At 49.7% G+C, this 25609-nt stretch overlaps 1 protein-coding gene and 1 non-coding gene across 3 annotated transcripts in view; one reads left to right on the top strand and one right to left on the bottom strand.

Moving 5' to 3' along the window:
* GSG1L (GSG1 like) overlaps positions 1-25609 on the top strand; it is a 278648-nt gene that overhangs the window by 195433 nt on the left and 57606 nt on the right. For both annotated transcript variants that reach the window (XM_055365588.2, XM_031002569.3), the window contains exon 4: positions 23784-23895. In XM_055365588.2, coding sequence (XP_055221563.1) covers positions 23784-23895 — 112 coding nt within the window. The remainder of the gene's footprint in view (positions 1-23783; positions 23896-25609) is intronic.
* On the bottom strand, positions 5554-5660 carry LOC115931194 (U6 spliceosomal RNA). The gene has a single exon (XR_004067735.1). It is a non-coding gene; the product is annotated as a U6 spliceosomal RNA (small nuclear RNA).

Raw genomic sequence — 25609 nt, 5'->3', positions numbered from 1 at the left:
CTCCTTCAGGCCCTTCTCGGAGGCTGAAACTCAAGATGCCTTGAGTGGCCTGGGAGGGAATGTGGATGAGTGAGCGAGCTGGGGATATTGCAGGAGCTATGGCAGAGGGCAGCAGACGGGCAGACGATGGCACCACTGAGGGGCTTGGCAGCTGCAGGCCCTCATGAAACGCCCCAGCTCCAGCCTAGCTCCAGCTGAGGGTTGTCGAGAAGAAATGTGGACCCAGTGTTGCCAGTGTTTCTGATTTTTTACAAGAGAAGCCCAAACTCCCATATTTTAATGGAAATCCTCCAAATTTTTAAAATGTTGGCATCAAAATATCATCTTTTTTTTTTACAGCTCTTGCCAACATCTGCAGGTTCGATTCAGCCCGTGGGGTGCCAGTTTTAGACGGTAGCTGGATCTATTTCTATTTTAGCATTTGTAATAATTGATTTCACGTCACTGTTTATGTCACTCTCCTCATTAGCCTTGGAGGAATGGCCTTGCCGTATTTACGGCCATATCCCCTGTGGCTGGCCCCATGCTTTGCATACAGAGGATGCTTAATAAATGTCAGTTAAATGAATGAGTTGGAGTGTTAGAAGCAAATCAGTGGCCTGCAGAAGGGTCTGAGGATTCTAGAAGGGGATCAGGACCTGTTAGCTGGGGAGGGAACAGCCAGTGAGTCTTCGGGAGGTGGGACAGATGGGGCAGGCCCCTGTCATTTTCCGCTTCCCGGCTGGCCATTAGTGATTTAAATTCCGCCACATCCTTTGCATGTTGCTAGAAGCCTGGGCTGGGGGAGTCTGCAGGCCATCAGGCCTTTCATACAAATGAGCCTGGCCCCAGGCACAGGGCCAAGTAGAAATTGGGCTTTAGGGAGGTGGGAAGAGGTAAGAATTTTAATAAGTTCAATAAAAATTGGAAATAAAACCTACGCTGGAGGAACCGCTGGTTTCTGGCAGTTTTTAAGGGACTTAGTGGAGTGAGTGTAGCAAGGGATGCTGGGAATTTCTGGGCCTGGTCTCGCGAGAAACGCAAGGAGGGTGGGACAGGACTGCTAGGCCCGGGCTCCGACTCAGCCCGAAAGCTGGATTTTGGGGGGCGTGGCCAGGAAGTGGCTGGCCTCAGGGGGCGTGGCCTCAGGAGGAAGCCGAGTGGGTGGGTGGGGCCGCCGGAGATCCTCAGGGTGGGTGCGCTGCTGGTACCCTCCTCCTGGTGGCCAGTAGAGGGCAGCACAGGCATAGGATCCAGCTCCCCAGGGAGTGGGGTTGGGTGGGGAACCCAGCAGGGAAACCGAGGCCAAAGCCCTGTCATAGGGGAAAGGCTGAGCTCCTGGAGTCTCTGACACACAGTGAGCAAGGGCTCAGTGGGGAGAGTCTAACTCCTGTCTGCCCAGCGACTGGAAGTAGCCAGGCTCTGAGGACCACCTGCCACAGCTCATGGGGCACACTGATCTGCCCTGCCCCTGAGCCATAGAGGTGGGAGCCAGGCCCACCCTCTGCCTCCCAGTGGTTCCCACCTCTTTGTCAATGTGCCAGGTCCTTTACTCAGGCATCTCATCCCCATTTTAGAGATGAGGAGAAGGAGGCTTAGAGAGGTTAACTAACATGCCTGAGGTCACACAGCATGAGTGGGAGAGCTGGGCTGAGAGCCATGCAGTGCCTGCCTGCATAAGCACTGCATCACCTGCTGTGCGCTGAACTGAGCTTGTGCATTGATCTGGGTGGGCGTCTATTCCTGCCCCTCCTCCTAGAGCATGAGATTTAGGGCAGGACTTGGTCTATCTGGGTGAGCCCTGTATCCCTAGTACCACAGACATCAAGGTGGCCTCTGTAAATACTTGTTGAAGGAATGAGTGTTACAGAAACTGTGGTAGGAGAGGATTGGAAGACACATTTGAATCTTTCTGCCCCTTCAAATAGGCACTCTCTCCTCTGCCCCCGGGCCAGGGTGGGCCACTGGTGGGGAATGCAGGGGTGTTGGCGTGAGCTGCATTCATCACCCTGAACCCTCTAATAAATGCTCCATTGTAGGTCTAGAAAAGTGAAAGTGAGGGCCGGGTTCGGTGGCTCATGCTTGTAATCCCAGCACTTTGGGAGGCTGAGGCGGGAGGATCACATGAGGTCAGGAGTTCGACCCCAGCCCGGCCAACGCGGTGAAACCCTGATTCTACTAAAAATACATAAATTAACCTGGCATGGTGGTGCAAGTCTGTAGTCCCAGCTACTTGGAAGGTTGAGGCAGGAAAATGGCTTGAACCTGGGGGGGCGGAGGTTGAAGTGAGCCAAGATCACACCACTGCATTCCAGCCTAGGTGACTGAGCAAGACTCAGTCTCGAAAAAATTTAAAAAGAAAAGTGAAAGTGAGAGCCTGCATTTGGGTAGGGGTGGAGGGCAGATTGCTCAGGTGTGGAGCCTGGCCTCAACACCAGGTGTGTGCTTTTGGCCAAATTTTCCATCTTTCTGAGCCTCAGTTGCTTACTCCTTCTCCAAAATGGGATAATAGTCAGACTACTGGTGGGGTTGTGCAGATTAAAGGAGTGAGCACATATAAAGTGCCCAGCACAGTGCTTGATACATGGTTGGCTCTGAGGATGATGACTGTAACAGAATTGGTAATATCGTGGCAGCACTGAGACTTTCATGGTATTTAAGTATGTAATGATTTGGTATTACAGTGACACTGTATGCAGTTCATGTAATGGGAGAGGGGGTGTGGACAAGATTAATTACAGAAAGGGAAGAATGTATCTGTGTGTGAGAGGACAGACAGAGAGAGGCAGAGAGATATACAGGACATACAGAGATATACAGAGAGGCAGAGAGATATACAGAGAAAAACAGAGGTGGAAAATAGAAAGATACACAGGAAGGCAGAACTAGAGAGAGAGACACACAGAGAGAGAAACAGAAACTAAGAGTGTATTTGGCCAGATGCGGTGGCTCACAACTGTAATCCCAGCACTTTGGGAGGCCAAGGTGGGAGGATCACTTGAGCTCAGGAGTTTGAGACCAGCCTGGGCAACATAGTGAGACCCCATCTCTAAAAAAATAAAATAAAAAATTAGCCGGGCATAGTGGTGTGCACCTGTGGTCATAGCTGCTCAGGAGGCTGAGGCAGGAGTATCCCTTGGGGAGTTTGAGGTTGCAGTGAGCCGTGATTGCACCACTGCACTCCAGCCTGGGTGACAGAACAAGACCCTGTCTCAAAAAAAGAAAAGAAAAAAAGTGCATTTACTGCCAGTGATTAGGGCACAAACAGATATATACATATATATATACACACACACATATATACACACATATATATGTGTGTGTGTGTGTATATATATGTGAGTGTGTGTGTGTGTATATATATATATATATAGAGAGAGAGAGAGAGAGAGAGAGAGAGAAAGAGAGAGAGAAAGAAAGAAGCGTCCCTGCTCTGTGGTTGACATTTATCCAGTGCGGCCACTTCCACCTCCACTACCCACCAGGTGGCAGTTGTTTGAATCCCCCAGGGGCTGAGAAGGCCTGTAGGGCTCCCAGCCAGGATTGGATCTCAGGTGATGCTGGGGCAGGGGACACTTCCCAAGGTGACCAGGACAGTATCAAGCCAAAGGAACCTGGGGATGATTCTTAGTCAATCCAGGAAAACACACTCCAAGGACCAGGTCAGGAGTTGGGTGACAGAGGGCCAGAGGCCTCGTAGACCTAGAGCACAGTGGGATTGAGGTTGGGGGAAGTAAGGGACATCCCAGGAGATGGCTGGATTGGAGCCCAGTATGGTCAGGAGCCCAGAGTGTGGGGGTGAGTTGGACTGGCTCACAGAAGAATGCATGGGACTGGCGCCATCTTGGTCTCAGGCACCAGACATCACAGCTGACTCCAAGTCTAAGGGGACCTCACAGCACAAACCTGTCTCCCAAACCAAACCCTGAGCCTTGTGGCAGGGACCACATTCTGTTCATCTCTGTGTTTCTGGAGCCCGGTAGGACTCAGTGGGAGCCTTTGTGAATGTTTTCAGATGAAGGAATTGTTGGGTAGAGTTGTGGTGTTGGAGGTGGACCCACACATGGGCTGGGCTCCTTCCTGCGGGCCAGAATGCAGCCAGCAGAGAGGGCCCCGGACCTGGAGAGCAGGGTTTCATCCTCAGCTTTGTAGGCCAACGTCCAGAGCTTTCCTGAGAGTTCACACGAGGGCTTTGCAACCTCCATTTTGCTGCATCAAAGCCTGTTGGGTCTCATGTCTGGGCTCTGGTTGTCTCATGTCCAAGGGGCGGAAACTTGTTCAATCTGAGGCAAAACCGTATTTTTCTAAAGGTCATTCTATAATGTCATCTCTCAATATTTCTCTTTGTGGCTGCAGGTGGGCACAGGGGAGAGCAGCCACCTTTGAGAAGATTAAGTCCAGTTGATGACTTTGGCTTTTGGGGATTTTGCTGAGAATTGCAGGGATGTGGCTGTCTTAGGAGAGAGGCAGTGAAGGGCTGTTTTGAGCCCAGCCTCTGACTGTCTCCATGTCATCTCCATGTCATAGTGTTCATAGTGGATTTCTGTGCGTTTTGCCTTGATAGCATCCTTTTTTCCTTCTTCAGCTTAGAACACAATGACTTTCCTTTGGAAACTATCTCTTTTCCACTCTCATGCCATGTTTACTGCACCACATCTCACTGCAGAGGTGGCCCCAAAGCCCGGCCAATCAAAACATTCCATCTCCTTGCCCACAATGATTGGTTCAGGGATGAGCATGTGATACAAATCAAGGCAATGAGCTTCAGTTCTAGGATGTTTGTGGCAACTGCTGGAACACCAGAAATGCCCTTTTAAATGAGGAGAGGATGTAAGCTGGGAGCTGATGGATTCAACATATGGAGGGAATCTGCCAGAGAATGAGGCCAATAGACAGCAGTGCTTGAGAGAGGAAGAGACAGATTCCTGACCCCATCATATGAGCACCTGGATCATGCTCTGTATAATGCCAAATGATCCATACAACTTTCCATTACATGAGTTAATTTATTTCCTCCATTAAAAAAACCCAGTTTGAGCTAGGTAGTCACCACTTGTGATTATGAGTCCTAACACAGCTGGTATAGGCTTAGCCACAAAGTACTGTGGGTCTTCAATGAGGGTAGGTAGGAGGAGCTCAGCCAGGGCCACAGGAACTCCTTGGGCTGTTGGATCTCTTTCTCCTGGCCCAGTATAAGGAACTTGGGCTCTCTTTTGGCTGTCATCTCGAAATATGATAGTTCCCTGAGCTGAATCAGGCCTTTGGGCCTGGAACCCCCTGTTGCCAAGCCCAGCTGTACCTCTGGGATATCAGTGACACATTTAGTAAGTGCTGGAGTTGGCAGAAATAAATTCAAATTACAATAAATGTAACTGGGTTAAATTCATCAGTTAAAAGTCAGAACTCTTGGGTTATAGAAATAAAAACAGCAAGATCCAACCATACAAGAGGCACACTTTAAAAGACATAGAAAGGTAGAAGAGAGAAGAATGGGAAAAGATATACGTGAAAAAAATGAACCAAATAAAGCTGGGTTAACAGTTTTGTTATCTGATTCAATAGAATTTTTTTCTTGTAAAAATAGAACACTTCACAAATTTGCATGTCAACCTTCCATAGGGGTCATGCTAATCTTCCCTGTATCATCCCAATTTTAATGTATATGCTGATGAAATGAGCACTGAGTATAATTTAAGACCAAAAATTATAAGGGAACAAATAAGGAAATTATAGGTGGGTAAAAAGAATAACAAAACAAGAAAAAATATATCATCATAAGCATATATTTTCCTAACAACAAAAACTTTATAGCAAGCAATAGCTGGCAGAACCTCAGGAAGAAACAGATAAATCAGCAATGATAGAGATTTTTAACATACACACAGACATCTCAGAAACTAATGGAGAAACAGACAAAAAAGTGAACTGAGCTACTGAACAATACAATGAATACATTTGAATTATTAACTATATATAGAACTCTATTTCCCCTAAAAAAAAACCCTAGAGAATATATGTTTATTTCAAGCACACACATATAGAACATAAACAAAATATGTTGGAGCCAGGAATTGGACTCAGTCTGCTCTGTTTTCAAAGCTCTGTATTATTCTGTGTCATGCCTGTGTCTGTGTATATGGGGAGCGTAGGTGTTGGTAAAGAGAAACTGGCTGCAGCCAGGCTGGGGTTCAAGGTTTGGGAGACTGGTGTCAGAAGGGGTAGTTAGGTGTCAAGACCAAATGCATGGCCTGTTTTGGGCCATGGGCATGGCTCCCCCAGCAGACTCAGGAGGGAACCAGCCAGCCCCAGAGCCATTTTGCCTGCCCTGGTCAGGCCTGGCCCAGAGCCCACTGCTGTGTTTGCCAAATGTGTGACAATATTGCCATGGCCTTAGCAACTTAAAACAACACACATTTCTTAGCTCACAATTCTGTGGATCAGCAGTCCTGGCCTGGCTTAAGTAGGTCCTCTGCACTAGGCTGCAGTCAGGGTGTTGGCCAGAGCTGAGTTCCCCTTTAGAACCCATCTAAGGGAAGGATCTGTTTGAAGTTCACCTGGTTGTTCGGAGATTTCAGCTCCTTTTGGTTTCTTTCAGGGCTTCAGTTTCTCCTGGCTGTTGGCTGGAGACCATCCTTAGCTCAAGGAGGTCACCTTCAGTTCCTTGCCTTGTGGACCTCAAATGTGGCTACTTACTTCATTAAGTCATCAAGAGGGACAGCCTCCTTGCAAGAGAAGTGTCACAATCTTATGTAACATAGTCATGTACATCCTATTACCACTGCCATATCCTACTGATAATTGCAATTAAGGGGAAAGAATTACACTAGGGCATGGGATCACCTTAGAGTTGCTCCTTCATAACCTTAATAAACGGCAGCTTGGCAGGCTTGGCAGACAGTGCCCTGTGACTAGAAAGCTGAATGGTGTGCAACCCGTCCACTTGGGTTGGGTCACGTCTGAGAGAGTCGAGACCACTAGGCCATTGGCTTCTCTTGGCTTGAGGGTCTCTGGCTCATCAGAGTGGATGAATCTGCTTTGGCATTTCTGAAGCCCAGGGAATATGGCCTCCAAATTGCCACAGTCACCCTTGCAGAAGGGACTGGAATCTGAGCCCTGAGATAGTAACAAATAACAAGACGTGGGTGTCTGGGGGAAGAATGGCTCAAGCAGTGGAAACAGTGCATGCAAAGGCCCTGGGTCAGGAATATGCTTTGGGGTATGCAAGGGACAAGAAGGAAGCCAGAGAGGGAAAGAGGGGCGGGAAGTGAGGTCAGGGATGGAGACACAGATTTCCATGGCCATGGCTCAATCTATCAGTGCACTACTGGTAGACTTTTAGGGTGTTTCCAATGCTCTGCTATAGTGAATACCCTTGTCCATAAATTTTGCCCACACTTGCAAATATGTCTGAGGGTAAATTCCTAGAGGTGGAATTGCTGGGTCAAAAGGAAAGTGCATTTCAGTTTGGACAGCCATTGCCAAATTCATCCTTCTTCCCTCGCAGAGTTGACACTCCCACTGGCCCTTTCTCTTTTTTTTTAATTTTTAATTTTTTTTGAAATGGAGTCTCACTGTTGCCCAGGCTGGAGTGCACTGGCGCGATCTCGGCTCACTGCAACCTCCATCTCCTGGGTTCAAATGATTCTCGTGCCTTAGCCTCCTGAGTAGCTGCGATTACAGGTGCACGCCACCACGCCTGGCTAATTTTTGTATATATATATTTTTAATAGAGACGAGGTTTCACCATGTTGGCCAGGCTGGTCTCGAACTCCTGACCTCAGGTGATCCGCCCCCCTTGGCCTCCCAGAGTGCTGGGATTACAAGCATGAACCACCGGACCCGGCCCTCACTTTCACTTTTCTAGACCTACAATGGGGCATTTATTAGAGGGTTCAGGCTGATGAATGCAGCTCATGCCAACCCCCTGCATTCCCCACCAGTGGCCCACCCTGGCCCAGGAGAGAGTGCCTATTTGAAGGGGCAGAAAGATTCAAATGTGTCTTCCAATCCTCTTCTACCACAGCTTCTGTAACGCTCATTCCTTCAACAAGTATTTACAGAGGCCAACACGCCCAACCTCCCACTGGCCCTTTCTGAGGGTCCTCCATGACTGTGACGTCCTTGGTCCCTGCCTAGGCTGGCGTCCTGTCCTGGTTTCACACAGAAGAGCTGCTGCTGTCTCCCTGGACTCCCAGCCCCTCCCTGCAGAAGGCTGTTTGGCGCTGCAGATGGCTGGGGAGTCTAAAAGCCCCTAAGAGGACACTTTCCCTTGATGGAAATTCTCCATATTGGGAAAATTCTCCCCACCAATAGTCTTTTCCATGTGCTTTCCCCAGGATCAGAAACTCCCCAGTGGCTATTTTGAGACAATGTGTGAGTTCGCATTTACCCACAATTTGTCTCTGGGAAGGTGGAGGTCTGGCAGACTCTGCCAGAGGACAGAGAACAGAGAACATCTTGTCTGGAACGGGGAGCAGCTGTCCCCTAGTTACTGCCCATGTGATATTGCAGGGGCTGGAAAGGCTGGGGGCTTCCGGACCTGCTGAGATAGAGGCTATGAGAGTCAATCAGCATTTACTGAGCACCTACTATGTAGCTGCTGCACCTCTTCCTGCCCGACCAAGCCCGATTCAGGACCAGGGCAGGGCTGAGCCTGTGTGAGCCTGTGACCTAGGGTCTCTGTGGCTTCACACCTGAGCCTAGTCAGGGCAGGCAGGTGCAGACTGGGGTAACCGCAGCCCAGGTGCCCACCCAGGGCCTCCTTAGAGCCACCCCTTCCTCTGGAGCCTCCCCCTCTCTTGCCTGTTTCTCAGCAGCTTGCAAAACCAGTTAAGCCTTAATCTTTGGTGACTGAAGGGGTGTCCTAGTCCTAAACCCAGCTCTGAGCCAGAGGGAGCCCCTGCTGGGAGCACCTGCCAGAGTCACAGGCCTTCCTCAGAAGACAGGCAGGATGGCTGGGTGTGGCAGCTCACGTCTGTAATACCAGCACTTTGGGAGGCAGAGGTGGGAGAGCTGCTTGAGGCCAAGAGTTCCAGATAAGCCTGGCCAACAGAGCGAGACCCTGTTTCTGTGCAGAAATGAAAAAAAAAAATAGCTGGGCATGGTGGTGCACACCTGTGGTCTCAGCTACTCGGGAAGCTGAGATGGGAGGATCACTTGAGCCCAGGAGTTTGAGGCTGCAGTGAGCTATGATCGTGCCACTGCACTCCAGCCTGGGTGACAGGGTGAGACTCTAACTCTCAAAATATAAAAAGTAAATAGAATAAATAAAGAGGGATAGAAAACCAACTCCTGCTCAAGGAATGTAACAGATGAGAAGAGCTGACGGTCTTTGGCAGGGACTCTAGGGCCAATGGGAGCAAAGACAGTGATGTCTGGGCCAGGCAGTGAGATGCATGAGATGCCCTGGGCTGCCAGGGACCTGCCCTCTCTGCCCCTATATTTGCTTGGCCCTGGGCAATCTCATAGCTGCTTACCCTGATGGAGCTCTTAGCACTCACCGGAGGATGGACTAGGGCATGGTGCCGAGACCCCCCTCCATGCTTCTGCGTGACCTCACTCCAGCTTTGTCTGCCTGTCATTCTGGCCATATATGGCCTAGGTCCCAATCTTGAAGGCTTCAAATCTCGGATCCTGTCCCAGAACAGAGGTGGGCCTCGCAGAGCCAGACACTATCATGGAAAGTGCCTAGGCCCCTCTATGAGCGCCCCCTAGAGCCAGAAGTCAGGAGAAGACCAAGGGCCTGCAGAGACACGGGGCCAGCATCCACTTCCAAATGGGATAAGGCTGACAGTGTCACTCCTACACCTCCCACAGCTCAAGACCGTCTCGTGGCTCCTCATAGCAACAGTCCCACCTCTCACCCACCTCTTAACCTCCTCACTCTTTCCCTGCCCTGGGTCTGAAACTGTGAACGTACTTGGTCTCTTCCTGCCTCACCATTCTCTCCATCTGGGGCTCTCTCCCTCCAGAACCTTCACAGTTTTCAGGTCTCAGCTTAAATGTCACCTTCTCAGGGAGGCCTACCCTGACTTCCTTGGCTAAACTAACTGACTCAATCATTATCTTCCATATCCCGTTCTTTGCCTTCACAGCATTTATTAAACTGTGAACTTCAAAAGGTATTTTTATTTATTTGTTTTTGTAGAGATGGGGTCTCACTATGTTGCCCAGGCTGGGTTTGAATTCCTGGCCTCAAGCGACCCTCCTGCCTTGGCCTCCCAAATTGCTGGGATTACAGACATGAGACACTGTGCCTGGCTAAACTCTGAATTTTTAAATGTGTGTGTTTTTTCCCATCTTCCTTCATAAGACTATCAGCTCCTTGAGGGCAGGGACCTTTTTGTCTTATATACTCCTTTATTTCCTAAACCATGAAGACAGCCTATCATCCAGAAAGTGCTTAATAAATATTTGCTGAATGAATGAATGAGTGGAAGAGACTGTGATGGAATGGTAAAACACCTGGACTTGGAGTTGGGCAGACCTGGACTCAAACACACTCCTTCCTTGCTGTGTTACCCTGGCTGAGTTGATATACCTCTCTGAGCTTTACACTCTCATTTTTCACATAGGGTGTAATGAAACCTAGCCTTCCTGGGCTAAGGCAAGGATTACAAAGGACAAGGGATGGTCAAGTGCTTCACAAACTGTAAAGTGCCCGGGGTAAAGAGAGGCTGTCAATTTTGGCTCTCTGGACGGTTGTCAAGGTGGCCGCTCATCCTCTCATTTTCTTAGTGCACAGGCAGCTTTCTTAGGTCCTGGCCAGTGAAACTAATTGGATGGAGTCCCAGTGTTGCCGCAGGGAAGTGTGGAAGCTCAGAGCACTTAAAACTTAACTAGCCAGAAGAGCTGGATTTGCATTTCAGCGAATGAGACCAGAGGGATGGAAGGTAGTGCTGGGAGGAATGTTCTTGAGGTGGCTTGCAAAGGGCTCAGTTCTATGCTGAGGCAGAAGGACTGAGCTGGTGGGGGGTGAGCTGGGGCCTGACACTGCAGGTGTAGACCCGTCACAGGTGTCTCTGCCGATCAGGGCCCTCCGAGAGCAAAACAGGAGGAGAGGGGGAGGCCCACCATGGAGACATGGATACAGTGACTATTCCTGCTTGTCACTTGGAGACATTTAACTGGACTTCTTGGAGAGGGGGTAGGGAGAGAGAGGCAGACACAAAACAGTGACAGACAGAGAGAAAGAGACAAAAATGAGAGAGAGATGGAGAGAAAGAAGTCTCAGGGAGGGGGAGTCTGCCCAGTGTCTCCCATGAGCGCAAAACACAGAAGGAAATTAAGACAGGCTTCCCCGGGGTGCTGCACACTCCCATTTATCTCAGAGAACCCCTTGCCTTTCATTTTCTTGTAGAGATGGGGTTTCCCTATGTTGCCCAGGCTGGTCTTGAACCCCTGGCCTCAAGTGATCCTCCTGCCTTGGCCTCCCAAAATGCTGGGATTACAGGAGTGAAGCATCGCACCTGGCCCCCACGCCTTTCTTTCTTTCTTTTTTTTTTTTTGAGATGGAGTCTTGCTCTCTTGCCCAGGCTGGAGTGCAGTGGTGTGATCTTGGCTCACTGCAACCTCTGCCTCCTGGGTTCAAGAGATTCCCCTGCCTCAGCCTCCCAAGTAGCTGGGACTACAGGTGCCTACCACCACGCTCAGCTAATTTTTGTATTTTTTAGTAGAGATGGGGTTTCACCATGTTGCCCAGGTGTTCTCAAACTCTTGGCCTCAAATAATCTGCCCACCTTGGCTTCCCAAAGTGCTGGGATTACAGGCATCAGCCACTGCTTCTGGCCACCCCCATTCCTTTCATCATGCAAGCATCTTGCCTCAAACAGGGTGCGTCTAGTATTTAGGGATCTTTATCTTTCCACATGGGCCCCCAAAGTTGAGCCAACCCCTTCCTTTGGTGCCCAATCAAAGAGAGACCAATCTGTTGCCAGGCTGGAAGAAAGCCGGGCTTGAACTTCCAAGAGAACTGGTGTGTGCACCTATGTGACACCTCCCTGGGGGATTCCCAGGCCTGTCAGGGACACTTTTAGAGCCCACCTCCACGTTCTGATGGGAGCCACCACCCCACTCCTCACCTAACTCCGTATCTCTCCTGCTTCATCTGTCTGCATTCTCCTCCTCTGACCATTGCCACATCCGATGCCCAAGGTACAATGTTCACTTCGCATTTTCTCTAAATCACTCACTGTTTTCACAACATAAATTCATTCAGAAAGGAACCTTCAGATCACCACCGGAAATGAAAAGCCAGTATCACTTGCAATAAATACAAAAGAACTGTCAAAAAGAAATTACCATTGTAAAAATGTTCGTGAGGAGCCGGGAGCGATGGCTTGTGCCTGTAATCCCAGCACTTTGAGAGGCTGAGGTGGGATCACTTGAGCCAAGGAGTTTGAGGCCATCCTGGGCAACATAGGGAGACCCTGTCTCTACAAAAACCAAAAATATTACCTGGGCATGGTGGTGAGCACCTGTGGTCCCAGCTACTCAGGAGGCTGAGGTGGGGGGCTCACTTGAGCCCAGGAGTTGAAGGCTGCAGTGAGCTATGATCGCACCACTACACTCTAGACTGGGTGACAGAGCAAGACCCTTCCTGAAAAATAAAATAAAATAGAAACAAAAACATTCATGAAGAATCTAAAACAGTGGATTCAATGGGGGATTATTTTGTCCCCCACTGTCCCTGCCCTCCCCACCACAAGGATATTTGGCCAATGTTTGGAAACGTTTTCTGGTTTTTATGACTGGGGTATGTGGGGATGGGGGGGTGCATATTCCTGGCATCTGGTAGATCAAAGCCAGGTATGCTGCTAAGCACCCGCTAACGCCTAGGACAGCCCTGACATCAAAGCCTTCTCTGTCCCCAAATGTCAGTAGTGCTGAGGTTTAGAAATCCTGCTCTAAAATGAGCTTAAGCACCGCAGAGGGGTGAGCCCCACACTTTGGGCAGCTGTGACCTAGTTAATTCCTCCTCCTTCAGGCTGCACTGAAACATCCTGCCTCAGGGAAGCCTTCCCTGACCCCCAGAACAGAGCACCTGGTGTAGGCTCTGGCTCCAGGGGCCCCTGTGCCTCCCGAGCCCTGACTCATGACCCTTGAGGGTGATTTCTTGCTAGTACCTGCCTTTTCCGCTGGAGCAGAAACTCGCAGTGGGTAGGGGCCATGTCTGTTCCGTTGGTCTCTTTTTTTTTTTTTTTTTTGAGACGGAGTCTCGTTCTGTCACCCAGGCTGGAGTACAGTGGCACAATCTTAGCTCACTGGAACCTCTCTTTCCTGAGTTCAAGCAATTCTCCTACCTCAGGTTCCCGAGTAGCTGGGATTACAGGCACCGGCTACCACACCCGGCTAATATTTGTATTTTTAGTAGAGATGGGGTTTCACCATGTTGCCCAGGTTGGTCTCGAACTCCTGACCTCAGGTGATCCATGCACCTCTGCCTCCCAAAGTGCTGAGATTACAGGCTTGTAACACTGCGTCCGGCCCCGTTGGTCTTTTTCTGCAGCCCTTAGCGCCGTGTCAGGCTTGTAGCAAATACTCAATAGCTACATGTGGAATGAATGAATGAAGGTTGGGCCAAAAAGAGATGTGAACTCTACTCCTGGACTCACCACAGCTCGCTGAGCCCTTAACCTCTTCTCAGCCCACTTTCATTCTCACCTGTGAAATGCACACCTAGTGGGCCTGTTGTGGGGATCAAAGGAGAATGGGCATGAAAGTCCTCAGCAGGGGACGAGCCAGGGCATCCACCAGGGGGAGGATCCCTTGCAGAGTGGGGGTCATTCCCGCATTCATCAATTCCACCGTCACGATCGAGCACCCTGGATGTCTGTTGTCCCGGGGTAATTTTATTTTATTTTTTTAAGAGTCAAGGTCTTGTTCTGTCACCCAGGCTGGAGTGCAAGTGGTATGATCATAGCTCATTGCAGCCTTGAACTCCTGGGCTCAAGCATGTGAATTTCTGGGGTAGAAATGTAGAAGGTAGAGATGAGATGGGCAGGATTGTGACTTAGGGGTGTGTACATCCAAGGGTGGCTTTCCCCTCTCTCCTGGATCTCATTCCCACCCAATCATAAGCCCGAGAACTTTCTCCTTGTCCTCTCTCCATCATCCTTCAGGTGAGAGGCCCACCCTCATCTTGGGGGACTTGTGAGGGTACAAGGCCACCAAAATGGAGCTCAGTCCAGGTGAAGAGGCATGTGGGGTGTCCAGGACACAAGTGGACACAGATGAACACAGGTGGACACAGGCGAGCATCAGAAAATACAGGTGACACAGGTGACACAGGTGGGCACAGGTGGACATCACTCTTTTTGAACAGCCCTCGAGGATGTGCTGGCTGTGTCTGTGAGCACACGGCCCAACTCATAAGGTGTCCACTGTCCACTCAGACTGGGAAAGGACCCTTTGTGAATGCCAACTTCACCTCCCTGTGGCTCCCAGGGGATGTAATGGAAAGGGCTTGAAGTGGAGGCCGGCGGCCTTTTAGGGAAGCCCTGCTCATATCTACATAGTGCAGCTCATTCCTTCTTGGGGCCAACCATCCCCCTCTCCTCCTATTCTTCCCCCTCCTCCTCCTTCTCTCCCCCTTCTCCTCCCCCTCCTCCTCCCCTTTTGCCTTCTATTCACCCTCCCCATTCCCCAACCTTTCCCATCCTCCCCCCTCCTCTCCCCTTCCCCTCCTCCTCTTCCTCCCACGCGTCCCAGTCGCCTCCAGGAGAGCAACTTTAGCTGATCTCCAGGTGGAAGGGGAAGAGAAACTCTCTCTCTCTTGATTGCGTATTCTTCTCAACCTTTTTCTTGGAACACCTGGATGTAGGCTTTTGAAATCTCCAAAGCCAAATTGGGCTCCTGTTCTCTCAGTCTTCTGGGACAGCTGTGCCCTGAGGTCATGGGTGTTTTCTATCTAGTTACCCAAATGACAAGGGGAACAGGGAATGCTGACAGCCTGGCTACATGTCCATTAATGTCAGAAATCGTCCCACCAGCAGTTTGTCCTGGGTTACCCTGGACCCACTAGGTCCTGTGGCCATGGCCTCTGGGATCACTCTGAACCCCACCTGGGGGATCTGAGCCTAGTCACTGCCACAGGGCTGGATGGGGGCGGCTGAGCTGAACAAGGCTGGTGGAAGTTCAGTAAACCCATTACTTGAAATTGGAAGGTCTCCATGAAGTGCCACCTCCGATTTGGACCACTTCACTTTAAAAGGCAGAATTCCAACCAGAGTGACGCTAATGACTCTGGTAATCTAAAAGGGGACCTTTGGAGAAAGGGCAGAGAAATTGGAATGATCTCTGCAGACAAGACAAGGTTGGGGGGCACCTCGGTAATTGCTGACCCCCGAAAATGCTCCTCTCAAGAAGATGCCAATCGGCTCACCCGCCTCCCCATGTCCTCAGAGGGCAGAGCAAGAAATTAGCTTAAATTGGAGCTGGAAAGATTTAGGTTATGTGTAAGGAGGAACTTTTTAAACCCTGAAATATGCTACCAAGAGAGGCTTCGGGTTCTCAAGAGGGTGTCTAAAAATAGCTTGTTCTTTAAAAATAGGTCTGGGCAAGTTTTAAACATAGCATCAGCTCAGCTTCTCAGGGGTGGCCTTATGTGCAGGTGTACCTGGCCACGTGGGGTCCCCCCAGGGCAGAGGGCACAGGGAAAAGCCAGGCTTTGGTCTCCGTCGTGACCAACATCAGGATATTTTAGATACGTTCAGATAAGGGATTTATTTTTTCCTCTGCCCCCAGCCGATCGGTCTCATGAAAGAGCAGCTTTTAGTTTCTCAAGGTTTTTTTTCCGTGGGAGGCTGTTCTGGGGCTGATATTAATTGGGTCAGTCCCAACAGCTTCTCCTAGTTGCTCCTAGTTTCCCCCAGTCCCTTGCCATTCCTGAGCCAGGGTTCTTCAGTGCCTGATGGTTTGCTGGGAAGTGAGCGGTCTCAGCGGTACCCGGTGCCCCGGGGCTCCATGCCTCCAGCATCTCAGCGCCCTGGCAAGTCCCGCCCATCCTCATCCTCGCCTGCGGGGAGGACTGCAGCTGCTCCTCCTAGGCTCCCTGCCTCCTGCTCCTCTCGCCTGTTCTCAGGCCACAGCCATGCTCACCATCCCCACCCAACCACTTTGCTCCGAAAGTTGCAATTCCTGCCCCGGGTCCTCAGGATAAAGTCCAAACTGCCTCGGATGGCTTAAAATTTCCCATGGAATGTCCTCGTTTATCCCTGCAGCAGCATCTCTCACCTCTCACGTGCCCCACCTAAGTGCCTGTGACAGCCACACCAAACCACTTTGCCTGTGGGTTTCTGCTGGTGTGGGTTCCCCTGCCTGCTCCACCCACCTCCTCCTCCCTCTGACCCTTCCACTCTCAGCTGCTATATCATCTTCTGTGGGAGCCTCTTCTGACCTCCCCACCCCACAGACCCCGGGACTTCCCCTCTTGACTGCCCTGACACCGAGAGGTGCCCAGCCTGTGTGTCTGCCTCTCCCATCCCAATGGAAGCACTGGGAGGACAGGCCGCTTGACCCCTGTAGGAAAGCCTGAAGCACAGCAGGTGCCTGATATTTGCTCAGTGACCAGCTGAATGTCAGGGGTTTCCCTTTGCAGCCCTCCTGCCCATCTCTCTGGCTCCAGCGTCCTCCAGGTCCCCACCAGCCCCTCTGTGTCTCAAGTCCCGGACATGACACGCATGCCCAGCATCTACAAGAATATTTATTTAAACATGAGTGCTCACCGCGTGTTCTCAGTAATAACTTAGCATCTTTAATAATAAACTCTATTATAAATCAATTAATCAGCTACCTCCTTGGTATCTCAATTAAATGGAGCGTGGCATTCGCATAAAGCATCCAAACCCTGTCAAAGGGAGCCAGGCCAGAGGCAGGGGAGATCCTGGATTTGGGGTTGTCACCACTACTCTATGTCCTCACCCAGGGGTAGCTCCAGGCTGGAGACCCCTTGGGAGGGGTCACGTGGGCTCTGGTCCACCCCCACCTTGAGGGAGGCCCAGGAACCTGCCACCCCTCTCCCCAGTGATTGAGCAAAAGATGATTCGTGGCATCTCGGGTTGGCATTCCTGTGTGTCCTCTGGACTCAAGAGGCCCTGACAGGTGTCACCAGGCCAACTTGTCTCTCCCTACCTGAATCCCACAGCTGCCCTGCCTGGGCTCACTTTAAATTCATGAGCACGGATCTCACACGACAAGCAACACTGCCCTGAGAGCCGCATGCATTTCCGCAGCGTGTTTGTGCTTTCCCACTCTCAGAAAAGACTATTTCATACCCTCTGCTCGCCGCTCCTCAACCCCCACTTCCCCAATTGGCCGCCTCGCTCTCAGCTGGTGACCTTGCCTCCAGCTTGCTAGAGAGAAGGGGTGTGAATCTGCTCAAGAACTCAGATCCAGCCGGGCACAGGGGCTCTTGCTTGGATCCCGGCACTTTGGGAGACTGAGGCAGGAGGATCTCTTGAGGCCAGGAGTTCAAGACCAGCCTGGACAACATAATGAGACCCTGTTTCTACAAAAATAAAAATGTCAGCCAGGCATGGCAGCACTTGCCTATAGTCCCAGCTACTCCGGAGGCGGAGGCAGGAGGATCATTTGAGCCCAGCACGTTGAGGCTGCAGTGAGCTATGATGGTGCTCCTACACTCTAGCCCGGGCAACAGAGCAAGACCCTGTCTTAAAAAACAAAAAACAAACAGACAAAACTTGGGTCTCACTCAGACGCTGTCTTCCTGCTGTCTTGGGTAACGCATCCCAATTCCCATCAAAAGCCAGCCCTCTTGTTTTCTAGAACCTCCTCGCACCTTCTGGCCATCTCTGGACCTTGCTTCCACAATCGCCCTCTCGCTCCCCTGCTCTGTCCGTCTCTCCCTCTCCACGTGATCATTCTGCATGGGCATGGAAACATTCTCTATCTCCCATTGTTAAAATGCCTTCCCGGACAGGCACGGTGGCTCATGCCTGTAATTCCAGAGCTTTGGGAGGCTGAGTCTGGAGGGTTGCTTGAGGACAGGAGTTTGAGACCAGCCTGGGCAACATGGAGGGACGCTGTCTGTACAAAAAAAAAAAAAAAAAAAAAAGGTAGATGATAGGTAGATAGATGTATTACATGTATATATTTTTAAATAAATAAATAAAATGCCTTCCTGAGCCCCAGGCCCTCTCCAGCTATCACCCCCATTTTCCCACTTCCCCAGGCAGCATTATGCTTTGAAAGCTTTCTCTATCATTTACCCTCCTCCTCTTCTAAACCTCTTGCAGTTGAAGACTCCACGCTGGTTTTCCCTCAGCCTCCCTGGCCACTCCGCCTCAGCTTTCTTTGCTGGTCCCTCCTACTCTGCTTAAGATCAGATGTTGGCTTCATCCTGGGACCCTTCTCTCTCCTCTTCCTACAGTCTCTCTCCAGGTGACCTCTTCTAGGCACATTGTGTTATTTATCATTCACATGCAGATGATTCACGCATTTAAGTCTCCGGTTCTGACTACTCCTTGAATCGCAGCCTTGGCCCTTCAACTCTTTGCTTGCTATCCCAGCTTAGATATAAAATAGGCATTTCAAGGCCGGCACGGTGGCTCACGCCTGTATTCCCAGCACTTTGGGACCAAGGTCGGCAGATCACCTGAGCTCAGGAGTTCAAGACCAGCCTGACTAACATGGTGAAACCCGTGTCTCTACTAAAAATACAAAAATTAGCCGGGTGTAGTGGTGGCACCTGTAATCCCAGCTACTCGGGAGGCTGAGGCAGGAGAATCGCTTGAACCCGGGAGGCAGAGGTTGTGGCGACCCGAGATCATGCCACTGCACTCCAGCCTGGGTGATAGAGTGAGATTCCCATCTCAAAAAAAAAGGCATTTCAAATGAATATGGCACAAATAGGATTCTACCCATCCAAACTTCTTCCTCCCTTCATCTTCTTCATCTTGGCAAATGGCATCTGCCCAGACGCTGAAACCCAAACTCTTGATGTCATCCTAGATCCCAGGGATACCATCTGTGTGCAGCCCAACAGCGAGTCCTATTGACTCCACCCTCAAAACTTGCCCCGGGCTGGGCACAGTGGCTCACGCCTGTAATCCCAGTGCTTTGGGCTGGAGGATCACTTGAGGCCAGGAGTTTGGGACCAGCCTGGACAACACAGGGAGACTCCATCTCCAAAATAAATAAATAAAAAAATACAATAGCCAAGTGTGGTGGCATGCACCTTTAGTCCCAGTTACTCAGGAGGCTGAGGCTGGAGGAGTTTGAGGTTAACAGTGAGCTATGATTGCACCACTGCACTACTGCTTGGATGACAGAGTGAGACTCTGTCTCAAAACAAAACAAAAGTAAACAAACAAACTAAACATACCTCAGAGCTGCCAGCAACGCCAGCCTAAACAAAAACAGCTTAGCCTGGGCCCTTGCAACAGCCTGTCAGCTGGGCTCACCTCCTCCCCTTACAGTCACTGTCTCCACACAGTAATCAGAATGATTTTCTTAGAAGAATCAGATAGACCCCTGCTTAAGGCGGATAGCCCTTTACTGACTTCTCGTCCTGCATAGGGTGAGAGCCAAACTGCACTGTGGGCTCCAGGGCCCTGCATGGCCCTGCTCCTGCCTGCCTTTCTGACTCCATCTGACACATCCCTCCCCTTTCTTTTCTCTCTCTCTTTTTTTTTTTTTTTTTTTTTTGAGATAGAGGCTCACTCTGTCACCCAGGCTGGAGTGCAGTGGTATGATCTTGCCTCACTGCAGCTTCTGCAGCTTCTGCCTCCTAGGTTTAAGCGATTCTCCTGCTTCAGCCTCCCGAGTAGCGGAGGCATGTGCCACCACACCTGGCTAATTCTTGTATTTTTAGTAGAGATAGGGTTTTGCCATGTTGGTCGGGCTGGTTTCGAACCCTTGACCTCAGGTGATCCACCTGCCTCGGCCTCCCAAAGTGCTGGGATTACAGGCGTGAGCCACCGCACCAGGCCCATCCTACCCCTTGCTCACTCTGCTACAGCATTTCCTCCCAGCCTTCAGCCCCAGCCTTTGCCCAGGCTTCTCTCTATATCTGGAATGCTCTTCCCCAGTCTTCTACGTGGCTGCCCTCAGCTCCTCATTCCAAACCTCTGCTTAAATGTCACTTCCTCTGAGATGCCCTCCCTAACCACCCAGGCTGAAGTGCCCCCCACCTCCAAGGACTCTCCACCACTTGGCCCTATTTTAGTTTTTTCATGGAAATGTTTACTGCCTGAAATTTCATGTTAGTTTATATGCTAATTGTCTGGCTGCCTCCACTAGAACCCAAGCCCGTTAAGAGCAGGACATCTGCCCATCTATTCCAGTCTACCACTCCCCAACCCCCTGGAATAGTGTCTGGCATGTGAAAAGCCTTTGCTAAATATTCGTTGGCTGATTGAATGAATACATGATAAATGAATGAATGGTGACCCTGACACGTGCTCTCCTAGACAAAGTTTTGCAGTCTGGTCCTGTCCTAGCTCGTTCCCATATCCCACACTCTTGACCTTTATACTAACCAGCCCAACATCCCCAAGCACCTCTCAATCACTGCTCATTTATTCATTCAGTAAACACTTATTGAACGCCTACTGTGTGTCAGGTATTGGGCTTGGCACTGGGGATTCAGGGGAGAGCCAAACAGATCTGGTCTCTGGACTAGCATACAGCCTAGTGGGCCTACATAGTGAGTCTCAGATGTGCACTCTTCATTCATTCATTCATTCAAAAAACTTCTGTGGAGCTTATTTTGTGCCCAGTGCTGTTCTAAGTGCTTTATAAATATAAGCCACTGAATCCTCATACCAGTCTATGAGGTAGGTACTATTATTATCCCCATATGACAGGTGAGGAAACTGAGGCACAGAAAGTCAACCTACCCAATGTTACAAAGCTGGTAAGTGACTGTATTAGTCAGTTCTCACATTGCTATAAAGAACTACCTGAGACTGGGTAACTTGTAAAGAGAGGAGGTTTAATTGGCTTATGGTTCTGCAGGCTGTAGAGGAAGCATGGCTTGGGAGGCATCAGGAAACTTACAATCACAGCAGAGGGTGAAGGGGAAGCAGGCATGTCTTACATGGCTGGAGAAGGAGGAAGAGAGTGAAGGGGGAGGTGCTACACACTTTTAAACAACCAGCTCTCTCGTGAGAACTCACTCGCTATCACGAGAACAGCAAGAGGGAAATCTGCCCCCATGATCCAGTCACGTCCCACCAGGCCCCTTCTCCAACACTGGGGATTACAATTCGGTGAGAGATTTGGGTGGGGACACAGATCCACACCCTATCAGTGACACAGCTGGAAGCTCGGCTCTTTCTTTCACTTTCCTGGCTCTGCTTTCCTCTGGGCTCACCTTGTGATGCACTTGACATTGTCTCTTAATTCTTAGCCCCCCTGGACTCAACACTCCTGGACTTAACAGAATTCAGCTTCCTCAGTTTGGACTAGCACAGGGCAGGGCTAGGAGTCATGACAGCTCTTCCTGCTCTAAGTTCTGGGGAGCACCACACCCAGCCCAGCTCTGGCCCCCGGCCAACATCCCCCCATTTCCAGTGTTCTCCAAGATTTCCTTGGGGCCTGGAGGAACCATACCCACCTGACCACACCGGTTGGGAATTCCATTTATAGTTTCAGGAGTTGGGAGATTCCAGAAACCACAAGGAGAGATTTACAGCTGCGGGTTTCCTGGTGTGAGTCCAAGCCAGGAAGTAATCATGGCAGCAGGAAAGCCTCATTCATTTAGTCTCCTCTAATTCAGGAGGTGCAGTAACTCACCAAAAAGACTCTTTTTAATTCAGATGAGTTGGAAATGATTCCTTCTGACAAGGATTTGTAGGACAGATGCTGTGGGTGGACCTTGCTTTACAAAATGAACAAGCTTCTGAAAACATAGGCAAGGTTCAGATTTTTTTTTTTTTTTTTTTTTTTTTTGAGACAGAGTCTCCCTCTGTCACCCAGGCTGGGGTGCAGTGGCACGATCTTGGTTCACTGCAAGCTCTGCCTCCCCCAGGTTCACACCATTTTCCTGCCTCAGCCTCCTGAGTAGCTGGGACTACAGGTGCCCGCCACCACGCCTGGGTAATTTTTTTGTATTTTTTTAGTAGAGACAGGGTTTCACCGTGTTAGCCAGGAGGGTCTCAATCTCCTGACCTCGTGATCCGCATGCCTCGGCCTCCCAAAGTGCTGGGATTACAGGCATGAGCCACCGTGCCCGGCCAGGGTCAGATTTTGAAGCAGAATCTTTAAAATGCAATCAGAGAGTTCCACCAAGGTATCTTTAAGTGAACTGTAATTTTTACTTATTGAATTTCCTTAAAGCATGGTCTTTCGTATTTGGGGATAAATATAATTTAATTTAGGAATCAATGCTTTTCTAAACTAATAGTTCAGAAAATTAATTATTTTGCCAACAGGCTAAGTCCAGCTTCTGGGTGGGAGATTTTGTATTAAAATACTGTTGTGCTCCTACTATCCTGGCATAAGGAGTTGTCCTTCTCATGAATATTCCAGCCCTCAGAAAAGGAACTGGCAGAAGACTAAAAGGGGTCAACACCCTTCTGAGCGGGAACAGCTTCTGGGCAGGGTAACAATTCCAGAGAGACTCAGCATTGGGCAGTAATAAAGAGGAGAGACTTGTCCCTTCAGAAAACAGATTGTACTGTAAAGTTAAAGTGATTAAAACAGTGTGGCACTGATGCAGGAACACAGAGAAAGATCGGTGGGACAGAATGACCAGTTAGGAAGTGCACCCATGTATTTATGGGACTTGGAATATGGTATAAAAGTGTCCTTTAAAATCAGTAGGGGAAATACAAAAATTAGCCGGGTGTGGTGGTGCGTGCTTGTAGTCCCAGCTACTTAGGAGGCTGAGGTGGGAGGATCACCTGAGCCTGGGAGGTGGAGCTTGCAGTGAGCCCAGATGGAGCCACTGCACTCCAGCATGGGTGACAGAGTGAGACTCTTCTCAAAAAAAAAAGTTTATTAATAGTTTTAAAAAGGTGTAATCTATGCAACAGACAAGATTAATATTCAGAATATACAAAGAATTCCTACCAATTGATAAGGAAAAAGATTTTTAAAAACAAAAAGAAAATTGGCAAATGATACAGACATTCAAAGAAGAAGAACTAGAAGTGGTTAATAAATGTGAAAAATGCTCAAGCTCACTAGTACTAAGAGAAATATAATAGGCTTTTGGGGTCCCCATTCTCCCATTAGCAGCCAGGCAGTTCTCTCTGCTCTGTCTTAAAAGAGTGGAAAGTCTACAAAACACCGAGAAAATAATGGTCCCCTGACCCCAGCCAAAGCCCACTCTACAGCTGGGTCTTCTTACTAGATGTGGGAAAATGCTTTAAACATAAACAATTTAGCCTCTAATCCTAGCACTTGGGGAGGCTGATGTGGGAGGATTGTTTGATCCCAGGAGTTTGAGACCAGCCTGAGCAACATAGCAAGACGCTCATTTCTACAAAAATGAAAATACAAAAAATTGGCCTGTCATAGTGGCATGCACCTGTAGTCCCAGCTACTTAGGAGGCTGAGATGGAAGGATCACTTAAGCCCAGGAGCTATGATCGTGCCACTGCACTTCAGCCTGGCAACAGAGCAAGACCCTGTCTTAAAAACAAAAAGAAAGAAAGAAAAGAGAACTACCGTCTTTGGCCTCCCAAGCTCTGTTCCTGCTGACCTCCCTTACCCAGAGGTCCCTGTTCTCCACAGTGATCACAGGCAGACAGGCAGGCAGGCAGCAGAGAGGCTGTGGGTGTGTGGGGACAAAGTCCTTCCTTACTTCCTGACGCTTTGCTCTGCTCTCTGCCCCACAGGCCTCCTGGGAATGGTCGCCCACATGATGTACACGCAGGTGTTCCAGGTCACCGTGAGCCTCGGTCCTGAAGACTGGAGACCCCATTCCTGGGACTACGGGTGGTCCTTCTGGTAAGTGGACCTTCAGGGCAAGAGCAGCTTCAGGCACCAGAGGCCCAAGGCGTGCTGGGACTTCAGCAGCTCAGCCCAGTGGGGTGGGGGGCGGTGGCGGGGAGGAGAAATGGGGGGAGTTGGAGGGGCTGTAGTCCAAAGGCGCTTTAAGACCCCAGGGCAGGGATTGGCAAACTAGGACCTGTGGGTCAAATCTGGCCCACCACCTGTTTATATGCAGCCCTCAAGCTAAGGATGGCTTTTGGATTTTTAACTGCTAAGAAAATAAATCAAAGGAAGAGGAATGCTGTTTTGTGACATGTGAAAATTACATGAAATTCAAATTTCAATGTCCATAAATAAGGTTGTCTTGGAACACAGCTACTCTCATTGTTTTATATTATCCACGGCTGCTTTAACACTGAGATGGCAGCACTGGGTGGTGGTGACAGAGACTGAATGGCTCACAAAGTCAACAATACTTGCTCTCTGGCCCCCTGCCAACCCCTGCCTAAGAGGCATGCTATGGAAGGTTGGAGATGGAAGCTGGCAAGACCTGAAGTTAGGCGAGCTGTGGAGGGTTCTGGGTGGTCTGATGGGGTAGGTGGACTCCAGTGAGGGGCTCTGAATACAGGGAACAGGTCAGCACCTCAAAGCGGGGTTTGCATACGAAAGGCATGATTAGTCAGGGTTCTTTTGCTTTTGAGTGGTAGAATCCCAAGCGTAAGTGAACATGGGGTGTTCATTTGCTTGTGTAACTGGAAAGTCCAGGTGGATCAGCTGGGGTGCTCTGGGTTGTAACAGAAAAACCTACTTGCATCAGTCTAAGTAAGGAGATATCATACATTGGTTCACGGAAAGGAAAAGCACAGCTATGGTGTGGACTTCAGGACACGTTTGTTCCAGAGTCACTGAGGTCATAAGGGCTGAGTTCTCTTCCTCTGTATAGTCATCTGAGCTTGGCACCCTCCACATGTTTACTTTGTTGCTGGGCTGGCTTCCCTGTTGGGGAGAGCTCTTCCTAAGGCTGGTGGATTCTCCTTCCCTTGTAGGAGAGAAAGGGCCTCTTGTTCTCCAAGATTGACTAGAGTCCCAAGCTTCCCTCTGGTGGGCTTAGGTCATGTTCTCTCTCCTTATTCATTGCCACAGCTGGGGGAATGTCATGAGCTTATTCCCTTAGTTTGACCAAGCCCACCTCTGGAGCAAAGAATGAGTCAAAACCTCTCAAATGGTGAGTGGATGGAATAGATGCTGAGTGAGCTACCACAAATTCTGCTTCAGACACAGCTGGATCCAGGTGACCAGATTTCATCTGGAACCCAGTCATGCCCTCATGCCCTCTCCTTATCTTGTCTCTCTTCCCTTTGAACTGGTGTTGGCTTCATTCTCAAACAGCTTTTCCCCAAATGCTAGCAAAGATGATCACAATGCACAGACCAGCCTTCTTTTTTTTTTTTTTTTTTTTTTTTTTTACAGAGTCTCTGCTCTGTCACCCAGGCTGGAGTGCCAGACTTCCATCTTAAAAATGTAGCAATACCAGCAGAGAGATGGGGTTTCTTTCCCATATTTCCAGCTAAAATCCTGGTTATGACTTTCATTGGCTTAGCTTAAGTATGTGACCAAACCTGAACCAATGATTTAGACCCTGGGGGAGACTGGAATGACTTGAGCCACATGGTCCAGAGAGTGGCATTAGCCTCACCCAAACCCTTGGACAGAAAGAGAAGGAGGGGAA

Source organism: Gorilla gorilla, chromosome 18 (genome assembly GCF_029281585.2).
Source record: "Gorilla gorilla gorilla isolate KB3781 chromosome 18, NHGRI_mGorGor1-v2.1_pri, whole genome shotgun sequence".
Classification (NCBI taxonomy): domain Eukaryota; kingdom Metazoa; phylum Chordata; class Mammalia; order Primates; family Hominidae; genus Gorilla; species Gorilla gorilla.
The sequence above is the reverse complement of the archived record's forward strand: the minus strand, read 5'-3'. Positions and strand labels throughout refer to the sequence as shown.